The 16,704-nt window shown below is 39.6% G+C and overlaps 1 protein-coding gene across 1 annotated transcript in view; it reads left to right on the forward strand.

Moving 5' to 3' along the window:
* LOC117259348 (uncharacterized) overlaps window positions 1–16,704 on the forward strand; it is a 65,540-nt gene that overhangs the window by 23,475 nt on the left and 25,361 nt on the right. Inside the window, exon 3 of the mRNA XM_033630628.2 lies at window positions 12,416–12,473. Within this exon, the coding sequence (XP_033486519.1) occupies window positions 12,416–12,473 (58 nt within the window). The remainder of the gene's footprint in view (window positions 1–12,415; window positions 12,474–16,704) is intronic.

A 16,704-nucleotide genomic window follows, 5' to 3' on the forward strand; every position in this document is an offset into this window, starting at 1 on the left:
CAGAAAAATTGCTGTGATTGGACAAAATTATAAGATCACGCAAAACTCACAGGGATTGGTTGAATTTGCGTTATGTGCTGCGATCACAACATTGCAACATCCTGAAGGGGCTGATTACTTTACAGATTAAGATTGAAAAACATGATTTTCTGAATACGTTTTCATATATATATATATATATATATATATATATATATATATACATATATATGAAATCAGTTCTATAATGTGACAGCGCTCTGGTCAAGGTTTGGTTAGGTTTCACCTACGTATTTTGTTAATGTTAGGGGATCTGTATTGTCATGGTTACAATAATAAGATAAGATAAGACAAAACTTTTTTCTTCCCACACCGAGGAAATTCACGTTACAGCAGCTCAAATAGCACAGATAGAAAAGCAAGCTGAATGGCAAAAGAATACATATAGAATAAAGATAAATACAAATATATATATGTATATATATCAGAATTAGAAAAATATAAAATCTAAAGCACTAAGTAATAACCACCGTTAAGGTCAGGGAACAAGCAATTTCACTTAAAATTACAGTTCAAGACCAGAAGATGTCAAATTATTTAATATTTAACAAAGAAAGAAAGAAAAGTAGAAAACAATACTACAGCAGAACTTTTTTTTTATTCTTTACAACTCAAAACTATGTCATGATCCCACAAATATGTCCTGTGACCCCCTGAAGGGGCCCTGGATTGAAAACAATGGGACTAAACCACCTAATTTTAAGTAAAGTAGTTAAAGTAACCACTTATAATAATAAAATAATGCTTACACATTGATGCATCAGTATTAAAAATCTAATTATGTCATATATAATGATATGTCAGTCAAAGGGGACATTTTACTGCAAAAAACAGTACTTAATATGTTTAATACTTAAGGTATATTTTGCTCTCTTCACTTTTACTTCTTTAGGATTTTGAATGCAGGACATGTAATGGAAGATTTTTAAACTCTCATATTCTTAAGTAAATAATCTGAGAACGTCTTCCACCACTGGTGCAGAAAGTTTGAAGGAAGATGAATCGATGATGAAGATGGAAATGTTACCAGTGGTGATGGGTGAATGGAAAGTGAGTAAGGGTGAAGAGGGGAAGATAAAGGCGACTACTAATTATGTCTAGAATGAAAGAAAAACACAGGAGATGACGAGATGACGAGGGGTCCCATGACCCCTTCCCTAATTATAGGGAAGGGGTCATGGGAGCAGGGTGGGGTGGACGGCTGCACACCGGGGGTCTAATACCACATCTCGTGCTGTGTGTGTGTGTGTGTGTGTGTGTGTGTGTGTGTGTTTTCTCCACCTGAGGGCAGGGATGTGGTTGGCATTGGTTAATATCCACAGAGACTTTTGAAAATTCACAAATTAGCCACCCTGACGTCACGTCTCTCTCGCTCTCCTGTGCACCGGACACTCCTTGATCGAAAGAGATTGATTTTTTTGCTTTGTTATTTTAAGCCTAGAATCAATTAATAACACAATAATCATGTTTGACACGAGGCTGCTTTAATTATGGGTCTGTGGGGAGCCGCGATGTACGGACAACATTTTATTTTGTTCTTCAGGAGAGTGGAAATCAATCTGAAACACATTATAGTCTTACCTTTTTTTTTATCTTTGCTCTCAGATATAAATAACATGAAACAATATGGTTCTGTATACCCCCATATTTACTGTATGAGCTTTGACACTGGAATAGTAATGGCATTGTTACTGTGGTTACCTCCACTACTAATTTGCAGTGCAGGTGAGGTGTCAGCCATCCAATCGGGCTTGGGCACAGCTGCTGCTATGACAACCGTTTGCATGTTTGTGTGTGTGTGTGTGTGTGTGTGTCCATGCGAGTTGTCCTTTGTTTGTAAATGTGCAAGTCTGTAATTACTTCAGCTTTCTGATGCAAAGGGTGAGAGTTGGCAGGTGCATGAAAACAACAAATGTCCAGCTGCAGATTATGAATATTAAAAGTTGTGTCAAACATTTGCTGTTAATTTAATTTTCTCTGTCATCTACACAGTGAATGTTTAGTAGTCCATTAGTCTCCTGTATATGTGTGTGTGCGTAAGATTTTTATTGTACTGTCTGACTGCACTGATGTTTTGTATGTGCCTAAGGGCTTAAGTGCATTTGTTTAATTACTGTATGCAGGCTTTACTTGATGCGTATGAGTTCAAACCTGTGAGATGAAAGAAGCGTGTGGCTTTTTTATTATAATACAAATAGATTTTTAAGATACAGTTCACCCCAGAATCAAAAATACTTATTTTTCCTCTTGCCTGTCATGCTATTTATCATTGTAGATTGTTTTGGCGTGAGTCTCCGAGTGTTGGAGACATCTGCCGTAGAGATGTCGGCCTTCTCTTGAATATAATGACACTAGATGGCACTTGGCTTGTGGTGTCAACAGCAATGTCTCTTTTCCAGGGATCATGACCTTGTTGTGAGCAGTTTCGTGTAGGAATTATTTTCTTTTTACAGAGCTACACCCACTTATTCACCTCCTGCTAGCTCACCTAGCACCACTGAGCTAGCTAACGTATTAGCTTTGCCAAGGAGGATGCCATTAATGTGTACAGCTTGTGCTGTCACGAGCACAAGCCTCTCTGCGTGGTAATACGGTGTGCGGGTGTTGTTTGGTAGAAAGAAAATAGTTCCTACATGAAACTGCTCACAGCAAGGTCTGCGGATTATCTTGAGTATGCACTGAGCACCACAAGCCGAATGACATCTAGTTCCATTATATTTAAACCTTTGAACCCTGAGCACATTGATATCTTTCAAGAACATGGAAAAGAAGGCAATGAGAAACTTGGTGAGAAATGTCCCATAAATTGCAAAATAAAATCGATAAATATATATTTTTTAAATAATTGTGGAAAAAAATTGGGAAAAACTATATATATATATATATATATATATATATATATATATATATATATAAACTATTGTTATTGCATTTTTAAATTATGTTACAGAATTATTTGAATTTTTAAACACCCTTTCCAGGTCATTACCTTGTTTGTTAATTTTTTTAACTTTCTTTTTTTCTTCTTTTTACTAATTTTCTTGTTTTTATTTTTCTCTTTTTACTAATTTCTTAACAATTTTTTGGGTCATTTCGTCTTTCACTGTTTGTTGCCTTCTCCCCATGTTTTTAAAAGAAATCAAGCCAATTTGCTGTCAGGATTCAAAGGGTTAAGAGAGGGCAGACATCTCTATGGTCAATATCTCCAACACTCTGCAAATCTCACAAAAGAAATCTAGACTGATAAACAGCACTTCAGATAAGAGGAAAAAAGTGTATTTTTGATTTAGGGGTGATCTGCACCTTTGAGTTTCTTCTGAAAATCAACAGCTAATCATAATCATGCTGCACTCAACACAAGTAACTGAACCAACAGAAGATTGTCTGTATTTTCTGTATACTTTGTACCAAATCATAAAGTTCTTTCTAGAAGCAGGAAAACTACAGACCCATAAAATAAAATGTTACCCAGGCAGTTTCGGGCCTCTTTCTCTGGCAGCTATTGTTAAATGATTAAAGCACCAAATCCTGTTGTCTAAAATGATAAATGACACATTTAGTCTGCTGCGATCTCCATTGTGGAAAGTAGACTAATATTTTCAGGGCTGAATGAAAGCATTGTATATGGAAAAATAAAGATTAGCAATCTACCGGGGTAATATTGGATGCTAGTGTGCCTCTGAATTGCATGTGTGTGGTTGTGCGTGTGCAAGTGTGTATGCATTAGTGTGTGAGCTCTGAGGGGAAATTCCTCTCTCAGGGCTGGGAGTTCTTCCTGTCGTAGAGCTGTGTTTGTACAGCCTGGCTTTGTCGGGATATCCTACCCTGCCCATGTCTGAGAGAGGGAGAGGGAGAGATGGAGGGAGGGAGGGATGGCACAGGGAGGCGGGGGAGAGAGGGGCACTGATGGGGAGGAGGGAGGGAGAGTAAGGGGTCAGGCTGAGAAACTGGAGCAGCGACAGAGGCAGTTTGGAGGATGGAGGTTGATTTTCTTCATTAAATAGAATTTGACATGCCGTCACAAATGTCTGTCCAGTGGTTTGAATTAGCATAGTTTGTTCTAATCCTGAGCTTTGCTGCTGTTAGACTGACGTGAGGCTGCAGGTGAAGGGACAGGGCCAGACAACCAGACAGCCGAAGGCCTGAGGGGAGGGAAGGGACGATTTATCATCAGGACTCAGTCTCTTGCTCTGATGTTTGATGTCTCAGTTTTTTTTTTTTTGTTTTTTTTTTAACTCCTGTTCTCTGCGGCCATGCCAGGCTCAGACCATCTGCACATGTCATGACTGGCAACAATCATAATGAGATCTGACTGAAAATTAGTTGTTTCTGTACAGGAGCTTTCTGAGAGGAAACAGATTAGATAAACAGAAAAGAATTCATTGGATGAATGTTCAGCTATGTGTGTTCTTCTATACGCAAAACTAGAACATACAACCAGCATTGTAGCTAAGACCACTTTGACCGAGACCAATTGATGAGCAAGACCAGAGTGTATCAAGACCAAGACTTTCAGGGGTTGAGACTAAGTCAAGATCAAGACCAGACCAGTCTGAGTTGCATAGTACATGACACACTACGATTAAACAAGGAACATTCAAACTAAAGGCACTCCTCAAAATTGATTTAGAAGATCCTCATTGTCATAAAAACACCCACAAAAAAGGTATGAAGCTACCTCTTCACTCACCTCGTTTATTACCATCTGTAGATATGTGTGTGTGTGTACCATGAGAAATGTTGTGATAGAATATTCAAAAGGCATTTCAGCGGTGAATTTTATGTGTGGGAATTTTCCTTTATTTTCTATAAGCAAAGAAATACAAACAAACACTAAAGAGCTGAAATGAACTTAACAACCTTCATTCAACATTCCTTTTTTTTTTTGCACATTTAGTGATACCCCTGCAGGTCTAAGTATTCCAAGTCTGCTTTGTCCAACTGAGACAAGACTGAGGACAAACATGGTCAAGTCCGAGATGAAACCGAGACCTTTAAAAACTGGTCTTGAGGCTGTTTCCCAGACCAAGACAGATCTTGAGTAGTACAACACTACATGTGTCTGATATTTTGTTTACAGATTCATGTATGTTATAAAAACACTGAAATTGTGATATGTCTCACACAGTATTACATAGAACTGTAAACAGCTTTTTAAGGGGCTGTGACGTGTTTAAACAGGAAGTTCACCAGACTATTTATTTCCCCATTCAATAATTAAACAAACCAAGATGCAGCTCAAAATGCACTCCAGAATCAGTCTGCACTTCCTGCTTGTTTTAGTGAATGAATCTGAAGTTGATTTAGACCTTTCCCAGAGCAGACTTTTGCTTTTGTTTAACACAGGTGTAACTAATTCCATAATTCTTAATGCATTGCATTAATTGCTTGAACAGAGCACATCAGTGATGTTATTAGTTCCACCACCTGTGCCTTTCCTGCTGCGACGAATCAAAAATGTGGAAATGGTCTATAAATCACATTCATTTGGGAACAATAAAGAAGTAAGAGTGCTCCAGTGGTGGCAGAGCTTTCATGATTCAGGTTGGTAAGAATTATTCAGAGAGTAAAATGACATTTAATGTACAAAATGGATGTAGAGGGAAAGGAAAATGATAGTCATCTAGCAAACATGTCAGTCAAATCTTAAGTATATGAAGAGGTCTGTCTCGCTGTGATTCACCTGTCAGTGTAGCAGGAGCGGTTTTGTCACTTATGATCCACTTGAGGTGTGTGGTTTTGTAATTTATCTGCAGAGACTCTGCCCTCTGCCTGTATTGTCTTTATTTCTTCTTATTTACTGTGCTTGGGACATTTATGAATGTGTACAAGCACAGTGCTCAGTTGATGTCAAGACTTTATAAAAAGGTACTGACTAAGTTCCAGACCATAAGCAGCAGGTATGTCAGCTACACAGCACCGCAAAAAACAAAAATATAGGAAGGCGAAACACCAAACGAAAGAGAATCTGGGGTCAGGTTTACATTCACTTTCCCTGGCAGGCGTGTACACAAACAGTAACCATCAATCCTGCATAGTATACCATTAATAAGTATAGACATTTTTCACAGCAGACATTTTGACATGTCAGAGTAGGAGCAGCACAGGTGTATTCACTAATGACAGCTGCGTTCCAATAAGGGTAGACCCTGGTATTGTCTATGTTGGCTAACTATTACTAGCTTAATGGGACATTGAATGGAACTCAATGTTATCAATGTCACCTGTGCTTTTTCTACTAAGACAAGTCAAAATGTCTGCTGTGAAAAAGGTCCATTGGCAGGCTAGGTGTTGACAGACTGGCGGACTCAGGCTGTCCGAGTGCAGGAGCAAAAAAATAAAATTAAAAAAGGGCACCAGCTCACAGAAAATTTTCTAGCATGTAGGCCAGCCAAAATGACACTGCATCATGTTTATCTATGATCTATGATGTTGATTAAAATGCAGTCAATCTACATTTCAAGTGCTGGGCGAGATATTTTCAGCATCTTCCAGAGGATAAAATGAATTGACAGTTTTGCTGCTCCATTTCATAGGCTCATTCCAGTTTTTGTGAGCATGTCAACAAAAGTCAGAAGTGATCGGATATAGCATCATTAGAAACATTAATAAGCATAGCATTTAGCATGCTCTAGTATGTTCAACGTACAGCTGAGGCTGGCTGGAGAACAACTATGAACAAGTGGAGATTTTTGACATTGTACACTGTATGAATAAACAGATGCATTCATCCTCGATGTTAAAAGGTTTCTTGTTTTGATTTGACAGCATCAAGTCACAAATTGGTGTTTCTTTTCTTCTTTTAACTTTGAACTGTGAAAGAAGACACAATAATACATTTTTAATATGTTTCTTATCACTGTTTTGAAAAGATCTACTGTCCTCTGCCGGGCTAATCCTCCATCTCCTCTACAATAATCACCCCACACACACACAAACACACACACATTCAGTTCACAGACACACACACCTTTCCCATTATGTCATTTCCCCGCTGTCATCACTTTGGCTATTATCTCCACATATGGCAAACATAACACCGAGATGTTGTTTGAGTCTGAACGAGGTAAAAATATCACTTCATCGTTGGACGTGATCTTATCTGCTCCTTCTTTGAGATGTTTACTGTTTTATTTCCCCCTCTGTGCGTGTCCGCTTTGCTTTCACCCGGCCTGTAATGACAACAGGTCTCTGACGTCACGGACTTTGTGATTGCAAAACAAATTGCTATGATGTCCATGAGATTGTGTGTATGTGTGTGCGTGTGTGTTTTGGAGAGGTTGTCACGAAGGGTTTATTGTGGGTGATTCTCTTAATCTTTTTACACACATATTCCGAGTCTTATCAGTGGTTGTTGTGATTTTAATTTGGTAACCATGGTTAGTTTGACCCCTCCTGGCTGCCGCACAGGACCCCCAACCTTGGCAACGGGGCTTACTGCAGATACACCCTTCCTGTATCAATGACAGTATCATAACTCACCTGGCCATGTGCACATGTCAGTGAGGAGGTGAGGCGGTGAGGGGGAAGGAATAGGAGAGAACAAAAGAAAAGAAAAAGGCGCTGGACTTCCCACAGGTCTTAACCTGCTGTAACAGTTGGCAGGAGGTGCGGGCTGGAGGAGGGAGAGGTGCATATAGGGTGAGGGAAGAGGGAGGGAAGGCTAAGAGGTTTGCTAGCGAGCCAACAGTGAGGTAATGTTGTGTGTGCATTTTGTTGTAGTGGACAGCTCATCACAACCAGTCTGACCTCAAAAATCAACATGTCGAGTTGAAAACTATAAGTTTGAAAATGAAAATTAAAGGCTGAAGTGTGAAGTTAGAAAGAAGTGTTTACCAGACCTCTTTAGCCCCTCATCTCATTGTTCACTGCTCCAGTAAATAGGAATGACCTTAGATAAGACCTGAAACAGGAGATATTTCAAGTCCGCTCAGCTCATAGAAACCTTTGGCTCAGCTATGAACCAGAAAGCTGTTATGCCAGCAAGATTTAGAGTCAATGTTGCGTACAGTGGACAGACAATAAATCTTATTTGACAGTATGTTTAACAATAAGACCAGCTAACTTTCCAGCCATGTCATTGTCTCCAAATCAAATCAAGATTTTCACAAACAAACAGTAGCCTATGTTGCTGTCAGCTGCAGCCTGAGGTAGCGAGTTGAATGGCGAATGGGACGTGAAGTATCAGTAAGTTTAGAGGGCCAGTGCACTTCTTGTACCTTGTGTGTTACTCTCTCCATCCTGTGATGTTTTTCCAGTGGTGGAAAATAATTGTAAACGGAGGCTTTGACAGCGTCCTGGTTGCTAAGTTACTCATATTAGATACAGGCTGATACTAGTATTATGTAGCTAGTACATTAAATTAGAACAATGAACAATCTGTTTCACCGAAACTGCTCAACAGGTGTCCATTATATTATTTTAAGGGACACCCTGCAGCCAATCAGAATTGTAGCAGTCAGTCAGACCATAGATAATGTACAGTGAGCAGGTAATTACTGTGAAATAAACCCTGACACGTGATCTAAGACCCCAACGTGAAGCAGAGTAGTACACTGTCCCACTTATTACAACGCTATTTACTAAAGAAATCAATCATGTGACATAAAATATGGATTTGAAAAGATTTTATTGCCTCCTCAAAGCATGTATGATCAGAACACTTTAAATCTCTTTTAAAAACCTACCTCTTTTTGCTTGCTTTCACCTCTAGTTGAGACAGACATGTCTTTTACAGCTTTTATTTGTATTTTACCGGTACTCTAGTGTTGATGTTTTATTGTCTAAACCTATTGTTGATCTTATTGATAATTTTTTGTAGTTTTTGCTATTCATTCACTCTTTGGATGAACTGTACAGCACTTTGGTCAACCGAGGTTGTTTTTAAATGTGCTATATAAATAAATTTTGACTTGAATTGACTTGAGAACTGTGTCCATACCAGCGGTCTGTTCCTCAGAAATAACAGACCATAGAATGCTGTAACCAATCAGAATCAGCCGAAACTGTAACGTTTAAAGATATATAGTTAAAGACAGAGGTCTGACCCATTTGACGTTTCTGCTGTGCTTATTTTATATACTGTGTTGCTTTGCTAGCGTCTTTGATAAACCAAATCTACCAGCATGGAAGCTGAACAATGTACTGCTGTGGACAGGGGCTGCAGCAAGATGTATGTTAGCCACCTAAAAGAAATCAGTATCAGTTTAAGTGTAGGCCACATTTGGAAAATGTTCTCCACTTAAACTTACACACTAACTGATGGAGGCAGCAGTAGACCAGCAACTTACATGTCCTAAAATTGCTGGTTTGTCAGTGGAGTCTGGTGGCTTTGAGATAACAGCTTCAGTTCCCCGTCAGAAACAGCTGTCTGATGGCAAAGTGAAGCAGTGAAAGTGTTGTAAATATAGCATACACTTATACTGAAGCCTATAATAGTAGTTAATAGTAGTTAGAAGAGATATTTTTCCTCTAAACATTCCCTGTTGTTTTATTTGATAATTGTTTGACACCCAAAGAGGTAAAATTATAAAGATTAAAGTACTAAAATTTAATACAAAGTTCTTGAGCAGATTTAAGTTTTTTTCCCTTTCCTCATTAATAATCTCACAACCTCTCAGATTTATCTCATGAGCCAGGGGAGGGATTAAATAACTGACATTAAATACAGTGATAAAATGAGCTCCAACTTGAATAAAATACAACAGTAAAATACTGCTTACACATTGTTACATCATCATTAATGATATACATGTATATGCACAGGGGCCATTTTACTGCCGAACAAGTACTTCTATTTTTAATAAGGTATACTTGAGTAAAGTATCTGAATACTTCATAAACTCTGTATACATCTAATGTGACTATAATCGACTGCAGGATCTCGCAGTATAAAAATGTAAACCATGAATACTAAACATTACTGCAGGTGAGAATTTTAAGCCGAAGCTTAATGACTCCAGCTGGTCCATCTGTGGGCTACCTGCTATCTGCCGGCCTTAATGAACCCGGCACATCTCATTAGCTCCATGACTTCGAACTGTGTGTGTGGGTGTTCTTCCACTTCCCTGTCTATATTCTTTTTCTTATCTTATCACCTCTCTTTTCTTTTGTGCTCTCTCTTTTATCTCATCTCCAGTTTTTTCCGCCTCCCTCTGACCTCTTTGTTCTCCATCACATATCTGGAAATCTGACTGAAACCTCCAGGAGTCCCACAAATCGTTACTCCACCACAGCTGCCACAGTTGCATTTCTCCTTTACCTTTCTTTGCCCTTTTTCTTTACATCCGTCCCACATAATTATCCTTTATACCCCTTTTCTCTCTCTGTACAATCAGTCTGCTCACCTCATCTCCTCGTCCACTGCATACAGATATACTTGGATGTACCTCCACTTGAAGCAAATCCCTGACTCAGTGTTTTCCGCACCACCAATTTTCTCTCCCCTAACATTTTGCACCTTCACTGCTACCTTTCATCTTCTCTCCTTCTGGTGTGTCGCCTCTTTTTGCCTCCAGCTAGCAGTAGCATTGTCGGCGACCTCCTGCCCTCAACCTGCCTCCAAATCCCTCACTTACCTCCAGTGCCCATCACCTGCTCTCCTACAGTATCTGTATCTCCCTCCCTCAGCTTCCTCTCCTCCCACTCATCCCCCCTCTGGCAGAATACGCTCTCGCAGCAAAGACGTGACTACACATCCATGTAGCCCTTTAGGAGAAACCTTACCCACAATGCACATGGTGAAGCGATTTGCATGGCAGGCACTGGTGCGTTACACAGAAGGAGGAATGGATGGATGGAGACAGAGAGTTGTAAGGGAAAGTGTCGGTCTGAATTATTCATCGCTGGTCTATAAGATGAACGAATGCATCAGAAAAAAGAAAGGCAGAAGAAAAAACACCTGTCCTCTGTTATCTCTCCAGAGTGTGATATCTCTGTAAGCTCAAAGTCATCATTTGAAGACGTCCAGCTTGTGCCCGAGTCCTCTGCTTGTGTACTGCAGAATGTTGGACTGTACCAATAGATAAGGCTGTGAATTTTAATAAATATTCAGATTTTGTCACATTGACTGTAAATGCTACGACCTGCCCCCGTCTATCTAGGATTAACCTGCATGCTGCGGTACAGAGTATAAGAAGAGCTCCATAAAGCACCACACCTGCTCCAAGAGTGTGTTCATTAAATTGAACAGGAGTTTTTTTGGATGTCCTTCCTCACCACACTGATCTAACGGCCTCTCTCTCTCTGCATGGCTGCAGGTCGAGGTTTCTTTGAATCAGCACCCAACTGCAGCCTCGGCTTGTTCAGGCAGTGAATCATTTCTGCTTTTTTTAAGGCTTAGGGCAACTATCGAAACATACACACACTTTCCACAGCGGTGGGATTGACCTAGGAACATTTACTCAAGTGCTGCACTCAAGTACAGTTTTGACCTACTTGTCCTCTACTTAAGTATTCCCATTTAAGCTATTTTATATTTCTACTACACTTCATTTCATTGCTGTACTGTGGTTACTACCTTTGAGATGAAGATTTTATGTGCAAAGCATATTAACACTTTGTAAAATGTGATTCATTTGGTGAGATAAAACCACCCAGGGGTATATAAAGCTCTATCTTAGCACTACATATCCTCATACAGCGGACTGTATGATATTTATGGCTCATGATTACATGGGTTATATGTAATATGGACTCTGGTGCATTACTTTTTATAGGTATACATATGAATAGTGCACGAGAACAGCCTGCCTGACAATATTAAAATGCTGCTCACACATTAATGCATCAGTAATATAATACTTTTATAACATAAGTTTATCATACATGTGTATTTTTACATAAGAATAATTGTGTTGTGACTTTTACTTGCAATTCAGTAATTTCATGTGGTGGGATTTGCTTTTTTTACTTAAGTAAAAGATAGTAGTGCTTCTTCCACCACTGATTTGCAATGATTTATTTGAATGCACCTATTGCATTATGTATTAAGGACAGTATGCATTATGTATACAGGCTTTAATTAGTTACAGAGGTCATATATATTTTCACTTAAAAGAAAACTCTGCCAGTGCCACACAGTAACCCTGCATATTGTAACCCACTAACTGTAATAGATGCCCGAGGCACTCAAATATCCGTATCACTAACCTACACTCATATGATGGAACGCTGATATTTGCTAATCAGAAAAAGCCTCATCTATGTACAGGTCAAAAACACAGCTTGTCTTTAGGATTCACATTTCTCTTTGGGCTTCAACAACAAACCAAATTGAATCACAACGAGAGAACTGTGATTCAATTTGACATAAAACTCAAATATGTTTATTTATGGCACATATTAAACAGATGTTTTCTCTATGATTTCTTCACAGAAGTCCTTCTCTCTGGTGTTGGAGGCTCTGGACTACGACAATGACACGGCAGAATCAGGTAAAGCTGCAATGTGTGTGTTTGTGTGTGTCTGCCTTTCAACTCGTGCTGATGTTTTGAATGTGTATGATTCTCCTCCTCCTCAGACATAAGCAGCTTGCTTTAACGTTCGAAGGCTACTGAGCCGAAATGTGTATCAGTTACAGCCTATAAATTGCAAAACCTTAATTTCATGCTTTTTCTGAATGATTATACTCCCCGCCTTTGCATCAGATGAAATTAGATACTGCCATCTATGTTTGGTTGATCTAAAGAGCATCTAAGCTAAGCTACTTATCTTTAAGCATGGCTTGTAGGGATTACTTTTTCTCTTATTATAATTGGATTACTGCAAAGATGTTGGAGCATCAATCATCTTTCAATTACGGAAAACAGGTAAAAAAAAAAACATAGAAAAAAAAATAGAATTACAGCTGAACCAGTCAAGGCTACATCCATGACTTATATGCAGCCATGACAACAGACAATGCTTCAAATATTGATGTTGCACCAGAAAAGCTACAAATTCTAAAATGTGGATGCATCACACACGTCTTCAAACCAGCTGCACACCATCTTTACAATCAGCACATTTTCAACATCAGTGTCACACATTCAGTATCTGGCCAAAAGTCTGCCCTTCTGTTCCTGAGATATGGTGCTGAGTAATGGCCAGGAAAGTGTTTCAGTCAGGAACACTTTAGTCATAGAAAACTTTATTTCCATTTGCAGTATTATATTTGGCGGTATGGCTCTGTTCTGGGGCCCTTCTGCCTTTCCTAGGGCCTATGCATAAAGCCTCTTCCACGCAAGTCTTACCTACTTGCAAAGCCTTTAGGCAGAGAGAAGCAAACCTCCCTGCCCTTCCATGCACCTACATGGAAAGCCAAAGGCAGAAAGAGGAGCAGACCCCAGGAACAGAACAGAGCAGCATCAGTGACAAACAGAAATGACACTGATAAGTTAGACACAGCATGGGGTGGAGGCGGGTTGCAAAGCAGTTTGCAGAGGAAGCAGCAACAGTAGGCAGGCCAGAGCAGTTTAAATAGGGTGGCCTGAATGAGATTCCCCAGTTGGTTGCATAGAAATGAATCCATCAGCTGCTCCATCAGCTGATTGGGCTGTTTGAGATTAGCTGATGTAGCTGCGATGTGAGCTGAGCTTGACATCGTGTCCTGCCTGAACTAACGTCATGCTCAATTTTTGCAGAACTTTGTGATGTCACAGTGAAGTTGACCTTTAAACTCTGACCATTAGAATCAAACCAATTCATCCATGTTTGTGCCAAATTTAAAGAATTTCCCTCAAGGTGTTCTGAGATGTCACATTCACAAGAATGGGACAGACAACCTGAAAACACAAAACCTCTGACTACAGCTTTATGCATCTTTCTACCTTTAAACTACTCAGAACGCAGTCAGAGCTAGCCTTAGGTAAAGCCTTTTTTAATGCCTCCACACTGGCAAAAGCTGTGGCCAAAGGGAGGCATTATGTTTTTGAGTTGTCTATCGTCAGTCCCATTCTCATCTCTTGTTCTTATGTGTTGCATTAACGTGTGTTGTTATGTGTTGTTTTGTGTTGTTTTGTGTTTTTGGGTTGTCTGTCCCATTCTCGTGAAAGCAATTTCTCAAGAGCGCCTCGAGGGAATTTCTTTACATTTAGTACAAACAAGGATGAACTGATAAGATTGTGGTAAAAGGTCACTGTGAGCCCATAATTCAAGACTTTGGTCGGATACTGAATTGATGACCCTAAACTTGGGCGTCTACCTCGAAAATGTGGTGATTGTGTAGATCTTCTGTGCTGCTGGGTTGAAGATGTTTGTGAAGCATGTTTGGACAAAAAATACACTCAATACAATTGATTAGATTCCTTCAAGGTCTTCACTACATATGTTTTATGAGTCCAAACAGACATGGATGTAAACTGTAAACTCTTAAACAGACGTCAAAAAGTCAGATGCTGGTCTTAACCCAGTTTTGACTAAATATATAGTTGCTGTGTTTTGGCTTTGTAGGGATGTATTCTCCCACACATCTATTTTATCTGCAAGTTTAGTTTTCAACAAGCAACATTACCATCGAGGCAAACAATTCACAAGAGCTTGTTTACAAGTGGTTCAACATGGTGAAACAATGTGAAAATATCCTCGAAGGTCTTTTATCCAGACCCTTTAATTTCCTGCTTGTCTTCTTGTTGTTTCTCCCCATAATCAGGAAAAGCTCCATGACAGGGAATGTGAGCTGCATGCTATAAAAAGCAAAACACACACACACACACACACACACACACACACACAGATGGAGACAGATGTTCCTGTGCCTTCCTCATTCCTGTCATGCCACAGTCCTCTCTTTCATCCCATCGTCCTCTACCTCCCTCTCAGCCAGTGGATGGATCCCAGTCTTATCCAAAAGATGGCAGCGATAATGAGAAACTGGGAACCGTCCTTCCCTCTTCTCTGTGTTTGTCTCCCCGTCCTCTTCCATCTCTCCTTCCCTCTGCCCTCCAGCACCGCCGCTCTTACATCTTGTTTGCATTATCTGCCATTTCCACCTGAGCTCCTGACAGCCTTTACACCGGGTCTAAAGCCGTTCACTAGGCCGGCAGCTTAGCTCAGCCCAAACACTGTCGTCCTGTAGCAGTCTGAATGGACTTATCAGGCCCTGCTACTAATCAGAAAGGATTACTGTGCAAGACGCTACCTTCTGATACAGTCTATGGAAATAGTGTGAAAATATGATGTCCTTTGAGCACCGACAGTACGACCTTCACTGAGTTGTGTTTTAATAACATGTAGTTGGTGTTAATGTGTGGGGCGTACTTTGTCTGTTAAAGGTTAGCTTATTGCAACTTCCATATTTTTGGTCCTCGTTTTTATTGGTTATGATGGTATCTTACTCACCAAAGAAATTACTAGATCTTGGAAAACAGATATGCAAGCAGTCAGAGAGATTGTAAACAGGTGAACCAGATTATCTAAACCCCTTTATTTGGAAGTACAACAGAAAGTGGGTGTTCCTGAAATGTTGGTAATAATCTCCCATTGTACAGGAAGAGTGTGCGCACAAAGCTACAATAAGTGGGTCACTGTAAGTAGGTAAGTTGAGCCATGTTCGATAAAATCACTTTTTCTTTTTCTTTCATAAAAGTTTGGCTAACCTGAGACCCAGTTCACAAAAACAATAGAGTGTACAGTGTATTTGTATGTACAGTAATTTGCAGGTTTATTAGGTACACCTTGCTAAAACAATGAAGTCTATATCCCTTTCCCCCTGCATAAAAAACCCTCTAACATCTGGCTTTTGTGCATAGTGGGAGAGATTACAATCAGCATTCATTCCTGAAACAAATTTCTCTGCAGGGTCATGGGTATTTTTTGACTCCAGCTCTGATCAGCTTTGATCAATAGTGATAAAGATATAACCTCCTGGGTGGACATAGTAATTTTATCCCTTTGCTGACGTGATGCAATGACGCACTGCCCCAAAACAAGATTTGTCTCCATCCAAGCAGCACTCGAACATTGTTCAAAATTTAGTTGATACTGAATTTGAGAGACAGAATAAATAGCAGATGTAAAAAAGAAGTAAACTACAGTATGTAACCTTTTTACTGACCTCCATGAAATGCCATTTTCCGGCATGTCCATGACAATGAACGTGACACCAGTTAAAAAAAGCAGTGTATGGTGCTCTGGTATACTGGCAATGGGAAAGGAGTCTATCGCCTACTTAAAAACCTGCATACCCATGATAATATGGGTGGGAAAAGGGTATAATAGAGCAGTCCTGCGCCAAATCTTCCTTCACAGAGGTTGTAATGATCAGTTTTTGTTGAAACTGTTTCTAGAAATTGTTTCTGAAATTCATAATCCATTTGGGAGATTTGTTGTGTACTTTGTGGTGCTGGTGAACTATATTGCATTATACAGAGAGGTGTTATTTACCCTCATTTATGTAAATGGGGAGGACAAAATAAGTTACTTAAAGATGAGACAAAGTGGCAAAAACACCTTGTGATGTGTTGAGTAGTGAAATGTCAAAACGAGCAAGAGGAAATAATTCATGTCGCAAATTGCAGCTTGCGTGTGGCAAATTGGCCCCCCTCAGTTTATATGTTCGCTTGTATTTTTGTCACCACATTCCCAGATCTCAGTATTTAAAAGTACCATGGAGAGTTTTCTTATAGGTTTTTTCTTTTCTTGTTATTTATCATCAGAGTGCATTGGGTGGACTCTCTTCATCATAGA

Source organism: Epinephelus lanceolatus, chromosome 4 (genome assembly GCF_041903045.1).
Source record: "Epinephelus lanceolatus isolate andai-2023 chromosome 4, ASM4190304v1, whole genome shotgun sequence".
NCBI lineage: Eukaryota > Metazoa > Chordata > Actinopteri > Perciformes > Serranidae > Epinephelus > Epinephelus lanceolatus.